Source organism: Mytilus edulis, chromosome 6 (genome assembly GCF_963676685.1).
Source record: "Mytilus edulis chromosome 6, xbMytEdul2.2, whole genome shotgun sequence".
Taxonomy (NCBI): domain Eukaryota; kingdom Metazoa; phylum Mollusca; class Bivalvia; order Mytilida; family Mytilidae; genus Mytilus; species Mytilus edulis.
This window is the reverse complement of record NC_092349.1, coordinates 85108336-85125544: the sequence shown is the minus strand read 5'-3', so window position 1 is coordinate 85125544 and position 17209 is coordinate 85108336. Positions and strand designations below refer to the sequence as shown.

General features: G+C 31.1%; 1 protein-coding gene across 1 annotated transcript in view; it reads left to right on the top strand.

The window, feature by feature from the left end:
* Nucleotides 1-1414: 1414 nt before the first annotated feature.
* Nucleotides 1415-17209, top strand: part of LOC139528744 (nucleoredoxin-like) — a 55474-nt gene continuing 39679 nt past the window's right edge. The window contains exon 1 of the mRNA XM_071324889.1: nt 1415-1831. Within this exon, the coding sequence (XP_071180990.1) occupies nt 1514-1831 (318 nt within the window). The 5' untranslated portion in view covers nt 1415-1513. The remainder of the gene's footprint in view (nt 1832-17209) is intronic.

Below are 17209 nucleotides of genomic sequence, written 5' to 3'. Positions count from 1 at the left end.
ATAACAATACGCACATTAAAATTCAGTTCAAGAGAAGTCCGAGTCTGATGTCCGAAAATGTAACCAAAGAAGATAAACAAAATGACAATAATACATAAATAACAACAGACTACTAACAGTTAACTGACATGCCAGCTCCAGACTTCAATTAAACTGACTGAAAGATTATGATTTCATCATATGAACATCAGGCACAATTCTTCTCGTTAGGGGTTAAGTATCATACCATCATAACATATATGAGAAGAACATAACCCGTGTCATGCCAACAACATGCCGAAAACCCTGGTTGATAATTTTTCAGTAATACATAAATTTCTCTCGTTAAAATCTAAAACATTGTTACATACACGAGCGAATCGTACAAATTGAGATATATAAACACTGTAAGATGGTGACAAGGGAACGTCACCATCTAAAAATGGATAATTAACGATAGGAAATGAAAAATCATCTCTTTTATCATAAATTTTAGTATTCAGCTTTCCGTTAGTGATATAGATATCAAGATCGAGGAAACTACAGTGGTCATTGTTAGTATTAGATTTATTTAAAGTAAGTTCAACAGGATAAATTTCTTTAATATACATACTGAAGTCGTCATTGTTGAGGGCCAAAATATCGTCCAAATATCTAAAAGTATTATTAAATTTGTTTATCAGATGTTGTTTCGATGGGTCTTTGCTTATTTTTGTCATAAATTGTAACTCATAGCAATACAAAAACAGGTCCGCAATAAGTGGTGCACAGTTAGCAACCAAACAATATTCATTACACAGGTATCTCAATATTCGATGCATAAAAAGCATGACCAGTGGCGGATCCAGAACTTTCCATAAGGGGAGAGCGTGACTACCTCAAAAGAGGGGGGCGGGGGCTCCAGTCATGCTTCAGAAATTTCCTATACACATTACTTTACTAAACAATCAGCAAAAATTTATTTATTAATTAAGCTGTCTTAATGCTGTTTGGAAATTTATTCAAGTCAATATGAGTTAGATGTATTAATTTTTCATATTTAAATATATTATATATTATAAACCAAGGGCTTTATTATTTACAGTCTAATTGTATCGTGATTGTGTACGTAAATTCTATGTATCTATACTAATCAATGTTCTTTTTCATGGTACTTTTATTCTCTATATATATATGGCCCTCGTGGACCCTTAATTGGAAAAAAATATATATATATCTTATCTTATCTTATATAATCAACCAATTTTTTGAATCCGCATATGTTGACCTTATGTTTTTAAAAATGTAATAAGAATATTTGACATTCATGGTTGATCATGTTTGAAACAGCAGACCATTTGCAGATCAAAATTAACGTATTCTGATCTATTCTGATCAGCCTACTTTCACTTTCAGATTTCGCGCTAGTTTACGTCATAGATAAATATTTATTTATATCTGAAAGCGCACATGCTTATGATTTGAAAACAAGAGAGAAGCCGCTACCAGTGAGACGGTGTGTCAGACGTGTTTTGTCTATTGGATAGCGTGGAATATGGCTAAAAGACTACAAAATCTTGTTGGTGACACAGTAATTAGACTGTCAGGTGAAAGTGTAGAGGAAATAAGGGTTGAGTCATTATGTGGAAAAGATTCTGTGATTGGGATTTATTTTTCTGCACATTGGTGCCCGCCGTGTAGAGGTTTTACACCAAAACTTATCGAATTCTATAATAATGAAAAACAGAAAAGGAACGGTACTAAGTTTGAAATTATTTTTGTGAGTTGGGATAGAGATGAAACTAGTTTTAAGGAATATTTTGCTACAATGCCATGGTTGGCTTTACCTTATGACCCAGACAAAAAACACAAGGTAAGTTTACCTGTAAATTATGTGATAGGTGTAAATAATTGACATTCTAAGTAGCATTTTATAATGTTAGATTACACCACATCAATTTTGAATTTTTATCACTTTATTGATATAATATACATTAATAATGTGTTAACTGTTGATATTCATAGCCTTTTTTCTTCTTTGCTGTGAATACCACTGTCACTCTAATATAATTGTAATCAATTTAACTATTGTAAGTTTATTGTCTTAATTTTGTATGCCATAACCATTTAATGTAAATGTGTTTGTGCGAATAAAATATTGTCTATTGTCTATTGTCTATAATTTAAACCAAAAACATTTATAAATACAGGTACAGTGCCATGCATACTAATTAATACACTATGGGAGGCAAAAGTTGGACATTATAAACACAGGGGCGGATCCAGCCATTTTAAAAAGGGGGGTTCCCAACCCAGGATAAAGGGGGGGTTCCAACTATATGTCCCCATCGCAAGAGTCCCCATTCAAATGCATTGATCGGCAAAAAAAAGTACTGTAAACATTTAATATTCCAAATACTAACATCTTTCCAGTCAGCCTTAAATTAAATTTCTCCAGGGATCCAATTTAATAAGTTGACTACAAATTATATTTATCTATTAAATTTTATACCTAGGAAAAAATTGAATGTTTTATTGGTACATGTAGAAACTTGATTCTTCTGGAAACCTGAAAATCTGTATTGTATGTAGGAACAATGTAACAATTAAGACAGTGTAAAAACAAGCCAATGTACATGATGTACAACAAAAAAGGGAGGTGTTTATCCATGAAGATTTAAAGCATTTGAAATCCACTTTTTTTGTTTGGTGGTGGCAGAATGTGATAAATCCAGGGGTCCCTCTTATTGAGTCAGTGTTCACCCTTGATCCACCACTGTAGAATGAATAATTTTAAAGGTAGCAAAATAAATAAGTCAGTATAAAGTATAACTAAGTTATTTCTTACATGTCTTACTTTTGAATGGTCAATACTTTTCTGTATAAAATAGTTTCTCTAAAATAAATAGCTTTTCTTCAATTTATGTAATATGTGCATTTATATAATACATCATGGACATAGTGCCACTTATTGTTGTGAAAACTACAACATGTATGTAAAAAATGTACAAGGTTTTTGAGTATAGCTTTGTTAAAAAGTCAACTCATTTGCAATCAAACTTTAGCCTTTTGTAAAACAGATCTGCTCCTATTAAAAAAAATATAAAAATGAATAACTAAACTATCAACACATTTTTGTTCTTAAGTAAATCACATAATCCTAATATAGACCTAACATAATCAATCTACTAACAGACTATATATGATTTGACATTAAAGACTATGATCAGTCATGTCAGTGATAATAGATACAATATACAAGTTTGATATGTATGATGTGATGACACATTTGAATGAAGTTACCTCCCTTTATCATTAATTAGTTCATGTAACTATACATCTGTGAGTTACTTCCCTTGATTATTAATTAGTACATGTAACTATACATATCTGTGAGTTACTTCCCATGATTATTAATTAGTTCATGTAACTATACATCTGTGAGTTACTTCCCTTGATTATTAATTAGTTCATGTAACTATACATCTGTGAGTTACTTCCCTTGATTATTAATTAGTTCATGTAACTATACATCTGTGAGTTACTTCCCTTGATTATTAATGAGTTCATATAACTATACATCTGTGAGTTACTTCCCTTGATTATTAATTAGTTCATGTAACTATACATCTGTGAGTTACTTCCCTTAATTATTAATTAGTTCATGTAACTATACATCTGTGAGTTACTTCCCTTGATTATTAATTAGTTCATGTAACTATACATCTGTGAGTTACATATCATTGAGATCATCAATAAGACGTTTCATTAGTCAAAGTTGTGTTTTTGTAACAAATGTTTGCAGCAATCAAAGTTACGATTTTGATGTGCGATACATGCAGCTGTTTTTTGATAGTGATACAAATTTAATGAGAAGAAATTTTTTGTTTTTCTTGAAATTTTATGATTTTTTTTACATTTGAAAGTTTTGTAATTTGGGAATAGACAGATGTAAATAAGTCAAATTTTACATAATGAAACCTACATGATAAATTAACTGACAAACTAGTCATGCTTGTACACCCCAGTTATCATGACTGATAAGAACATCTTACAAGTTTACTTAAAGATTTGGGCCCAAACAAAATTTGACATTTAGGACAGAAAATTTGATGACTTTAAACCAATCGAGATCAATAAAAGATATCTTGATTTTTTTTTGGATGGTATACACATTCATGGCATTTTAAGATAACTTAAAATTATCTTAGGCTTATACATGTTATAAGAAGAAAATATGTCTGTTTAGGGTTACCATATATATATCTAACAAATGACTTTACTAATTTTCATATAGCCGTTAACCAATAACCAATTAAACTAGGTTTTGTGGCCAAGTATAAATGATTAACATCTATTTTTTTTTTATAGATTTTAAACTAATGTACAACCTGAAATTGATATATTTGATAATGTATGGTTAATTATTTTACTATCTTGTGAACAATCATTACATGTAGGGGGAAAGGAGAAGAATGATATATATAATATGTTGTTGATGCATGCAAATCATGTTTTACATACATGTACTTAATAGAGAATAATAGATTCATCCATGGCACAACATCAGTTCATGTATATATACACAGTAAAAACCACAAACACAAAGGAGTAGCACTGTTATTGCTGCTCTTCATCTCAAAGTCACATTAAGCCCTTCTACACAGAGCATTCTACACAGAGCCAAACAAAACTTTCACCTCATTGCAAGTTTAGGACGACCTCTAGTATGTGCTTGAGCAGAATTCTTTCCAAACTGACCAGCACACCACATCTATAAATTGGAGAAAACATCCATAGAGTATCATCAATAAAACCTATCTAAGATGTATGTTATTGAAATCTTTGGCGATTTTAACGCAAGAACCGGGTCTGAGGATGATTTTATATTTGTTCCCGATAGTGAATCTCATGTTGTAGATATCGAAAATATACAAATAAATGCTGTTTGCAATTTAGACCAGTATGACTTCTCTCGCAAAAGGAACAGTAGAGATAAAAACAAGAATAGGTTTGGAAATCAACTACTAGAATTTTGCATGGGAAATAACTTCTTCATCATGAATGGTAGAACTCTAGGTGACATAGATGGAAAGTTCACATGCCGTAATTCAAGCGTTGTTGATTATTGCCTATGCAGCACAGAACTTATTCAAAATTTTACCGATTTTAAAGTACTTGACTTTTCAAGTCTCTATTCAGATGTTCATTCCCCAATCGAGATATCCTTGAAACAAACAGATCAAGAAGTCAGCACCAAATTTAGCGATGATACTAGAACAAATGAACAAAAAATAAACAATTGGACTAATGAAAAATCATACAAATTCTTAGAATGCTTGAACCTTACAGAAATAGAAAATATTAACTCTGAAATTGATGGCACAACAGTAGTGACGCAAGAAACAGTAGATATGATAATCAGTAAAATAGGCAAAGTGTTAATAAATTCAGCAGGAAACACTTTTGGGTTTAAAGTCAGTGCAGGAAAGAAGTCAAAACATAGAAAAAATAAACCATGGTTTGACCATGACTGCAAAGCCGCTAGGTCAGAATTCCGTAAGATGAAACGAAATAAAAATAAGTCACCGTTCCACAGAGCACTTGTGTCGGATGCCGAGAAGAGATATAAAAATACAATGAATAAAGCTCATAAGAAAGAAAATGGATGATCTAAAGCAAAAGGATGCTAAGGAATTTTGGCGACTTCTTAATGAAAACAAAAGTACAGCTCAGCCTAAGATTGATTTCGACAAATTGGTCTCATATTTCAAAGAGTTAAACAGTGATCTGAGAGAGGATACAGAAGAGCAACAAATTGAAAGTACTATTTCCCACGAAGAAATAAACGATGAGTTAAATAGCAGAATTACAAAACATGAAATTCTTAAAGCGCTGAAAAATCTGAAAAATAACAAAGCATGCGCCGAAGACAAGCTGATTAATGAATATTTAAAAACATCCGCCCATGTTCTTATCGACATATATGTGAAAATTTTCAACCTAGTTTTCGACTCCGGAAAAATCCCAAAACAATGGGTCCAAGGAATGATAAAACCTGTCTACAAGAACAAAGGTGACAAACGGAACCCCAAAAATTACAGACCAATAACTATTGTGAGCTGTTTCGGAAAAGTCTTTACAGCGGTATTTAATGAACGCCTTAAAAGATTCTCAGAACAAACATCTCTTCTTAAAGAAAATCAAAATGGTTTCCGAGAAAAATACTCAACAATTGATTGTGCGTTTCTTCTGAACTCTCTAATTGAAGTTTTACAACACTCAAAAAAGAAACTATTTTGCGCATTTGTAGACTTTGAAAAGGCCTTCGATACGGTTAATCGTAATTTCTTATGGTTTAAAATGTTGAACAACAATATAAAGGGGAAAATGTTTAATACTATTTTTAGCATGTACCAGAATATTAAATCCAGCTTGAGCTATAATGGTCAAACTTGTGAACCTTTCGCTTGTGAAATCGGTGTCAGACAAGGAGAAAATCTGTCACCGTTTTTATTTTCTTTATACTTGAATGACCTAGAAGACTATCTCATCTCGGAAAATGTTTTAGGTATGAACACAATAAGTAAAGATATAGAAGAAAAACTTGGAACTTTAATGAAATTATTCATAATTCTCTACGCAGATGACACTGTAATCATGGCAGAATCACCTGACCAACTGCAACATGCACTTAACAAATTTAAAAAGTATTGCGAAACCTGGAAGATGCGAGTAAATGTTGCTAAAACTAAAATCTTAATTTTTTCAAAAGGAAGAACTACAAACCCTCCACTTTTCCGATTCAACAATCATCATATTGAAACTGTAAAACACTTTAACTACTTAGGAATTATTTTCAGCAAAACAGGCAGCTTTAAACAATGCAAACAACATCTAAAGGACAAAGCAACAAGTGCAATGTACGAAGTTTTAAGGAAGGGAAGAATTCACAATTTATCAATTAAATGCCATGTAGATTTGTTTGACTTACTGGTAAAACCTATTCTGCTATATGGATGCGAAATATGGGGTTACAAAAACTTAGATATACTAGAAAGAGTTCAAACTAAATTTTTTAAACTACTTTTACATCTTAAGCCATCTACTCAAAACGACTTCATTTATGGAGAACTGGGTCTGTATCCCCTAGAAATAGATATAAAAACTAGAATTATATCTTATTGGACAAAGTTAATTACCGGTAAAGAAAGTAAGCTCGCTGCTGTAATGTTTAGATACCTTTTCAAGTTAGCACAAGAAACAACATTTCGATCGCGATCGTTAGACATGATGAAAAGTATTCTAGACAATTGTGGATTCTCTTACTTATGGTCATTCCAAAACACATCACCTAACATTAAATCGATAATTAAACAAAGACTAGAAGATCAGTTTACACAGTCATGGTCAGGAAAGGTAAACGATTCGCCGAAAGCCCTGAATTATCGCCTATACAAGACATCACACAATTTCGAACACTACCTTAACGTACTTGATGATAAAGATATAATAACAATGTCGGGGTTTAGGACAATGAACCATAAACTGCCGATTGAAAATGGTAGATGGCAAAACATTCCCCGAGAACAGAGAAAGTGTCCGTTGTGCAGAGTTGCTATAGGTGATGAATACCACTATGTAATGGAATGCAGCAGTCTTTTGACAGATAGAACACTACTTATTGACAAGAAATACCTAACGAACTTTAATGTTTTAAAATTTAATGCTATTATGAACCAAAAACAGAAATCTTAACTTCGAAAATTGTGCCAATTTATTAGAATTATAAATGACAAACTGGATTCTCTCTGATGTTAACCTGTCGGCTATACTGATCATACCGTTGTAAAAAACTCATATTAAATGCTTCCTCAACAAATGTTCATATATGCCCATCCCTAGATTTTCCATCATCTATCATGGAAAACTGCATGGAATTCCATGGAATATTTTTCCATGGAATTCCATGGAGTATTGGAACCTGTTTTCCATGGAAATCCATGGAAAATAAAAAGAGAAAAGAAGGAATTAATAATATTTCCATCTGAAACATTTTCCATGGAATTCCATGGAAAATATTTTCCATGAAGTTTTTCAATGGAATTCCATGGAAATATATTACATAGAATTTCTTTTTCCATGGAATTCCATGGAAATATTTCCATCATTTCCATTTAAAATGAATTGCTCAAATTAACCTTTTGACAATGTACCCTGTTTAACAATATCTGTAATAATGAAGATAAAAAAAAACTAGGTGCCATGCTTTTTTCGGTTTGGTAAGGTCTTTTGAGTCTTACAATGGTTAGTAATAAGCAATAGACTCAAACATCATTTTAACCTTTAATTCAAGCTCATTTGATGTATTATAATAAATACAACAAACAAGAAAAAACTTTCAATACTGGTATATGTTTGCACTGCCTTTATATCAAAAAATTAAGGTTATAAATGTCACTTATGTCAGCACCAGGCTTCAGTAGATCCATCTTGTAGAACAGCATTAACCATTTTATTGGAGTTTCATTTCTTGCTCATGATACCTAAAAATAATTTTACTGTTATAAATAAAGAGATATTCTTTAAATAATGACATTATTAATAATGGTTAACAACTTTAGTCTTTGTCCTAAATATTTTTTTTCATAATTATTGTATATAAATGTCTTCATTGGTATTTTCCATATATTTAGAACTTAGTGTTGATCTGCAGTTTGCTGTAAAGATACACCTTTTTGTACTTTTATGGATCCATTTCTCATTGGCAACCAATTTCAACGAATCTTAAATTTTATAACCAAATTACTTCATTAGTGGAATATTAGTTATTATAATACACCATATACAGTTTGTCTTGTCTTAATTAATACCCAATCATTATAATTATATGTGAAAAATCTACTATAGGTGTTTTCATGATGTTTTTATGTTGAATTAAAGGAGCTTGTACACACTTAAAATGGTAGAATCTAATTCAGTGTACTTACCAAAAAATATGCTCTAAATCCAACAGTCAATGCAAGTCATCAGAGAATAAATCTGCACTATTCGATGTCAAGAACTATTTGGAACTATTTAATCTAAGTCCAATATAAATTTTGCATTTTGTTCAGGAGAGAAGACATCTTTATTTGTTGCCTGCATATCCATTGCAAGTTCAAATTTTCAATATGTTGGGGGATGTATGAGGAGTTATCTGATTTCTTTTAAAAGAGTCACAATTGAATACTGTTATTTACCAAAATCTTGGATATTTTATATATATTTTAATAAAAGATTGTCCATTTATTGTTTATTTACCATTTTTATGTTTTAAGTAATAATAATTGCACAAAAATGTATAAATCCATGTTCTACCCTACATTTGGCCTCACACTGTATGGTCATATCATTTCCTGTCTTCTACACAAAGACCAATGAAAACCAGATGGCACTTTACATTTCTTTCACTGTCTAATTGATGATAAAGAATTAATGTATGTAATTTGTGTACATTTTTTCCATGACTTTCCATCTCAAAAATATTCTAAGTTAAGATTCTATAATTTTTCCATGTTAAAAATATTCTAAGTCAAGATTCCATCCTCTTTTCCATCTCAAAAATATTCTAAGTCCACTTTCCATCCTCTTTTCCATCTACAAAGTTTTATTAGTCTACTTTCCATCCCATTTTCCATCCAAAAAGTATTTTTTCCATGGAATTCCATGGAAAGTTTTCCATCTTATCATGGAAAATGATGGAATAAGTAACACATATAAGTTTTCCATCTGACATTAATTATTTTTCCATGAAATTCCATGGAAATTCATGGAAAAAAACGAAATTTCCATCATTTTCCATCATTTTATCATGGAAAAAGTTGAACTGCATGGAAAATCATAGGATGGGTGCAATGTAATGTAAACTAATCTGTTTTTCTGTATACCTTTGTCCAACTTAGGTGATACCAGAATAAAATGATATATAAGACCAAAGTTCACATGTCATTGGTGGGAATTACAAATCAGCAAATGGACTTTTACATCAATTAGGCCATTAGTTTCTGGTTTGAATTGTTTTACCTATGTTTATTTTGGGCCTTATAACATGTATAAAGATGACTTTTATAGCTCTTATAGTACGGGCATTCTTAATATAGTGACCTGTAGCTGTTAATTGTGTCATTTCAATTTGGTCTCTTGTGAAGAGTTGTCTCACTGGCAATTATACCACATATTTTTTTTAATTTTTACCATAATTCTGGTTCTGAGTTACATTTTTAACCAAGTCATAAACAAACTTTCAATGGCATTTTTAAACCTGGTATAAAGAATAGAATCCATTAGTTTGATGGACTATAAAATAACAGGAAAAGGAAGAGGATACAGAGGGAGATTATGTGCATTCAACATGCATAGTTCTTTATTGATTGACATTTTTTAATTAGAAAAAGTTGCATAATGGATTGCTTATTTTTCTACCTAGATGTATGAAATGATACACAATGTAATTTTGAACAGTGCTGAACAAACACCACTTTTCATCAGCTGTCTGTGTAGCAGAGAAAAGACCCTCTGGGTTTTTGTTTGAATTTATAATTGTGCAATAATGATTTTATGTAATTTGAGTGCACATTGCATGCATTTATATTACACTGTAAAACTTTTGATGTTTTATTGAATACATTTGTAAAGGAGTATAATTGGAAGAAAATCAAATAAGATTGAATTTTTGAATGTATTTATCATGTTTATTGTACTGTAATATAATTAGTTCCACTTCTGCAAAACAGAATTTATTTTGTTTCCATGAAATAAAATTTTCAGCTATGAAATTCATATTAATTTATCTTATTTTCACATTATTTGATGGATAAATACATTGAAATATGAGAAGAAACTGTTATTGAATGCATTTAAATGTTATTTGCATAATTTGTTTTAATCCAAGTATTTAATGTATTGAAAAACTGCGTTTGGAAGAGAAATTTAATGGTATTTTAATATGTGTAATTTTCATGATTTTGAAGTCTTTAAGATGTAAGATCTTTAATGCAATTATAACTTGTTTGATCACAGCAGAAGTTGCAAAGTTTTATAGTTGTACATGTAGCAAATATTTATGACTAATGACTTTTTGAAAAGTACTGATTCACACTGAACTACTTAAACATTGTTAAAGAGGGTAAAGTCAGGAGTACCTTAATAATATCAACTCTTTAAAGAGGGTAAAGTCAGGAGTACCTTAATAATATCAACTCCTTAAAGAGGGTAAAGTCAGGAGTACCTTAATAATATAAACTCCTTAAAGAGGGTAAAGTCAGGAGTACCTTAAAAATATCAACTCCTTAAAGAGGGTAAAGTCAGGAGTACCTTAATAATATCAACTCCTTAAAGAGGGTAAAGTCAGGAGTACCTTAATAATATCAACTCCTTAAAGAGGGTAAAGTAAGGAGTACCTTAATAATATCAACTCTTTAAAGAGGGTAAAGTCAGGAGTGCTTAATAATATCAACTCCTTAAAGAGGGTAAAGTCAGGAGTACCTTAATAATATCAACTCCTTAAAGAGGGTAAAGTCAGGAGTACCTTAATAATATCAACTCCTTAAAGAGGGTAAAGTCAGGAGTACCTTAATAATATCAACTCCTTAAAGAGGGTAAAGTCAGGAGTACCTTAATAATATCAACTCCTTAAAGAGGGTAAAGTCAGGAGTGCCTTAATAATATCAACTCCTTAAAGAGGGTAAAGTCAGGAGTGCTTAATAATATCAACTCCTTAAAGAGGGTAAAGTCAGGAGTACCTTAATAATATCAACTCCTTAAAGAGGGTAAAGTCAGGAGTACCTTAATAATATCAACTCCTTAAAGAGGGTAAAGTCAGGAGTGCTTAATAATATCAACTCCTTAAAGAGGGTAAAGTCAGGAGTACCTTAATAATATCAACTCCTTAAAGAGGGTAAAGTCAGGAGTACCTTAATAATATCAACTCCTTAAAGAGGGTAAAGTCAGGAGTACCTTAATAATATCAACTCCTTAAAGAGGGTAAAGTCAGGGGTACCTTAATAATATCAACTCCTTAAAGAGGGTAAAGTCAGGAGTACCTTAATAATATCAACTCCTTAAAGAGGGTAAAGTCAGGAGTGCTTAATAATATCAACTCCTTAAAGAGGGTAAAGTCAGGAGTACCTTAATAATATCAACTCCTTAAAGAGGGTAAAGTCAGGAGTACCTGCTGCTTCATTGATGGATACCCAACACCTAGTTTTATTTGTATTGACCATTGTATCTGGGATATAAAGAATATAATTACAAACTGAACAAAACAAGTAGAGCTTATATCTGACTTTGACCTCATTTTCATAGTTCACTGATCAATATCAATTTATTTTAGGTTTGGTTAGTTTCTCTAATATTTTAGATAGTAAGTTTGTACATACCGGTATATAATTTATTACCTTCTACATGCCAAATTTCAACCCATGTTTAAAAGTCTTGCAAGAAGAACTGCCCTGTTTTCTGGAAATCTTGAATTAGTGTCAGGGCCGTAACTACCTATGAGGCAGGGGAGGCAGTTGCCTCCCCTGAATTTTCTACACCAAAATTTTTTTTTTAAGTAACAAAATGAAATATTGACAATATGTACACGAAATACATTGAATTTATATTATAAACAACACAAGTTTACAGTTTTAACAGTGTTATCATGATACGTGGTATATCTGTCATTTTCCGGATTTTTGATCGACAGTGAACCGTTTCAGTATTTGTTTTTTTTTGTGTGGCCGTCCGTCTGTTATTCAGTATTTCCTATATCATGTATGTCGTACGAGAACACATATGAAACTTTGCTTCCGACAATTTTGAATAAAACTTAACTATTTACATTTATGTAGAGGCTCAATTAAGCAGAGGAAGTTCCCTTTGTATTGTGAATCTTTTATGATATCGGAAATTCGTTACCGGCTGAATCAGCTGTTGGATCATTTTTTTTTAACGTGTTTAGTCAGACAGTACGTCTCACGATCGTACGAGAACATTGATATGAACAATGCCTTAGACAGTAGTTAAACACTCCCATTCGTTGTGGCAGGGACTTTATATATACTAGTATGGAAAGTCCCTGATTGTAGCTATATATATACATGTCTGTTCAACTTTCAACAATATTGAAATTCGATAAAAAAAATTAAAATTATCTTGCGTTCTATGATCTTGCTTTATATGTTTTTTTAAACTTACCAGTTTGATTTCTAACAAAAATATCTTTAAAGATACAGATAATTGTTTGCATAAAAATTGCTTCTAGGATCAAGCATTACTGGTGAGTCTTAAAGTAAGGAAATCGAAGGAAAACGGCGGGTAATTTTTAGCCACTGATTTTATTGAGAAAAAATCCGCGGTCACAATGTATTTAATGTTAATAATTATAGGTCAAAGTACGGCCTTCAAGACGGAGCCTTGGCTCACCCCAAACAGCACTGTGATCTCTGCTTGTTTTTGCATAAAAATTGCTTCATGCAGGTGTAAGAAATACTGATGTTTCTTTAAGTGAGGAAATCGAAGATAAACCGGTCATTTTTTGCCATTTTTTGAGAGATCGGCGGCCCCAAAACCCCTGCCTCCCCTGAATTCGAACCCTAGTTACGGCCCTGAGTGTACATGTAAAGGAGTGCATTTATCCTCAATTTTTAATGCAAACTCATAGAAAAGTAAATTTTGACTCAAAATGGTAAAAAAATATTTCTTTCACCAAAAATTTCATTTCTGCAATTTTGTTAGTTTATAAGTTAACAATGACAACAGAAGCACTATATTTTGTCAGAGTATAGGGCTACTTTTACAAACGTTGTAAATTGGAGGGAGTGAATTGGTGGTCTAACATCTTCAGGTTATATAGGAGTAGGTCCAGTGAGGGTTGATTTTGGCCTCAAATTTCAGATTCATCTGATGAAAGATTTTGGACATTTTTTAAACATTTAAATGTCTACTTCAGTCGATTCAATCAGTTTATGTGAAAAATTTAAACTGATTTAGTCATTAAAGTTGCTCAACTTCAAGCTTAACTATGAAAAATCTATCAAACACATAATATGTCATTTTTCAGAGGGTTTTAGTCAAAAATGAAAGTGGCCGCATCCTTGTTAATTCTCAACCTTTATATATGTTATGTGTTATCAAATACAACTTACATTTAAATATTAAGAATGAACACAAATGCGGCCACTTCCATTTAAGATGGAAACCATTAAAAATTTAACTCAAATGCTAAAATTGTGAAGGTTTCAGTAATTTAGTATGACTTAATGATGCTAGTACCCGATATATGTGCATTGTATTGTCAAAAAGAGTCCATATTTATGTAGCAGAAGTATTCTACCTTCCAATAGTTTGCTAAAGGTTTCCATTTTAACAATTTTGTAAAACTGCTATATTTTGGGGTCAAAAATGGGTCTTACTGGACCTACACCTTTGTTCATTTAACTTCTTGAAGAATGCACATTGTCACACTTACATGACATAATTATGTACATTCCACTGAAATAGGGTAAATGAATGATAAAAATCATTTGAAAAATAATAACATGTATCTCATAATTTTTTAACATGGGGGTTTTCCGTGATTCAGTGCAAAATTACAATGCAACCAAATATTTCTGCAATTTTCTTTATTAATCATGTTAATCATATCAAATGATAATTAAATTTTATTTATTGATAATTTTACTTTGATGTTTATGTAACAAATCAATGATAATTTGATAACAATTTGATATTGGCAAGTAGAAAATAAACGATTGATTGCTCTGTTAAATTAGCTGCAATTAAAAGGCAATACTTTGTTTTATTACCATAAATTCATGGAACTTTCAAAAGAGGGGACATATATGGAAAATCATAATTGAAAAAAGAAATTATCAACCACAATGGAACTGCTTCTAGATCCTATTTAATGATTTTTGTGTTTCCTGCTTTGCTTGTAATTTTGATTTGAACAAATATTGGTCTGTTGTAAAGACTTGCACTCAGTAAACTGCAGTGCATTCTAAATAGTAGTGCATGTTTTGTATTTGTACCATTCCTTGTTGAATGTATCCAAGTTACTCCCTTTGCCAATTGTAGATTAGGAGATAACTGTATTTTAAGCTATGACGGCATCAATAGGGGATTTGATGGTCGCAAATTAAGTTTAACTCGTCGCCAGTAAACTTAATTTGTGACCATCAAATCCCAAATTGATGCCGTTAGAGCTTAAAATACAATATTGTTATCTCCATTCTAATGAAACTGACAGAAAACAACGTTAAAACATGTATTTAGAATCTGTCATATGCCGTCTGCGCTTGTGCGTATGTCCCATAGCATCAATTGTCAATTGATGCCATGTAAGAAAGTGACGTTTTCCAATCAAAATGAACGTTACAAACGTTGTTGCATTAGAATGGGTTTTATACTTGGTATATAGACTGCTGCCCATGCAAAGCATGATAAGTTGACAGTGAAAAATAAGCTGTTCAACCAATTTACATTGGTAAGCAACTATTGATATCAAAAGTTTAAAAAAGAGGATATGAAAAACCTTCAAGATTAAACACATACTTCTTCCTCAAATGGAAAAAAAAAAGAAAAAAAAAAGAGGATCCCTTATTACAGGGTCAATTTTGGAATTTGGTAAATAGACAATGTGCATGATGAAAAAATATAGAACTTGGTCGTTATCCAATCTCTATATTTGTTATTTTGCAATCTCTTAAATACTGGCTATATTTGTATAAAGACCCTCTTTTGAATTTTTCAAAATTAGCATATAAGTCAATCGAAGAAGTTGATTGTACCTTTCCAAGTACCTTCAATAAACACATTTTTAAGTTTCTAAAATTAATTAATTTCAACCATGTTTGGAATAATAAAGGAACTATGTCAGAAGGAAAACTCATATCTGCAGTGAAAAAGATATTACAAGAAAGATATGGAAATTATTTTTTCTCATGTTTGTCAGGTGAAAAGCAAAACAAACTACGCACATATTACAAGTTAAAAGAGGAATATAAACCTGAGACTTATACAAAGTTAAATATCCCAAAACAATATGTTAGACAATTATGTAAATTAAGAATATCTAACCACAATTTACACATTGAAAAAGGCAGATATAATAAAACGCCTTTGGATCAAAGAATATGTACACATTGTATTGATAACAAAATTGAAGATGAGTTTCATTTCATATGTGAATGCAACCTCTATCACGAGGAGAGGGAAAAGTTTTATGATGACATTGTTAATATTATACCATGTTTTTGCAATTTAGATAATTTTGATAAATTTAAATATTTAATGAACTGTTCGTCACTGATGTTCTCACCAGATTTCTTATATATATAGACAAATGTATTTTGATTAGACATTCATCAGTGGGAATAATTGCATAATATTGAAATGTGAGTTTTGTCTCTTGCTTGTTATAAGTGTCAAGATTGTTGTCTGTTATGTTTATTTTTGTTTATGTTTTTTTATATGTGTATTTGTGTTTCAGCGATGATCCTTTTGTACTGGATTTTATACTGAATAAAATTAGTTAGTTAGTTAGTTAGTTAGTTAAAATATGTAGCTATGAATCTTCTGTATACAAGTGACACTTGATGTAAAATTCTATGGTACATGTATGTAAGGGATATATGTATTAGTTGTTTTTACGATGATGTAATCCTGAAATAAAAATTTAGATTTATCTTTATTATGTATGGCCTAAAAAAACACAAAACTATAAAACTTTTAGGGTGCTTGCCTCAACTATTACCAACATGTTTAAAATCTTAAGAATTTGCCTCTTAACCTCAATCATGTAAAACTTCTAGTCTCTACATCATTTTTTTGTACTTCAGGGATTTAATTCACATCTAACATTATTCCATTAATAAACGTAAATCATATTTTGACTGTTATACTTATCTGGAAGTAAATATTATAAAGCTCTATGGAATACATATGTTTTACTTTATTTGTTTGTGTATTCAGTAGAAACATTAAAAAGTTATACAGCATGTCTGTCATCTGATTAAGTGTCAAAACATTGATAAAGCCTTTCTCCTATTGACTTAAAGCCGAGTCTTTGTTTGAAATAAAAACTCAAGTGTTACTATAATACTTCATGATGTAATAGTATAATTTTATAGTATAAACTTGAGAATGGAAATGGGGAATGTGTCAAAGAAACAACAACTTCACCAAAGAGCAGACACAGCCGAAGTCAAACCAAGTAGTTTATTTT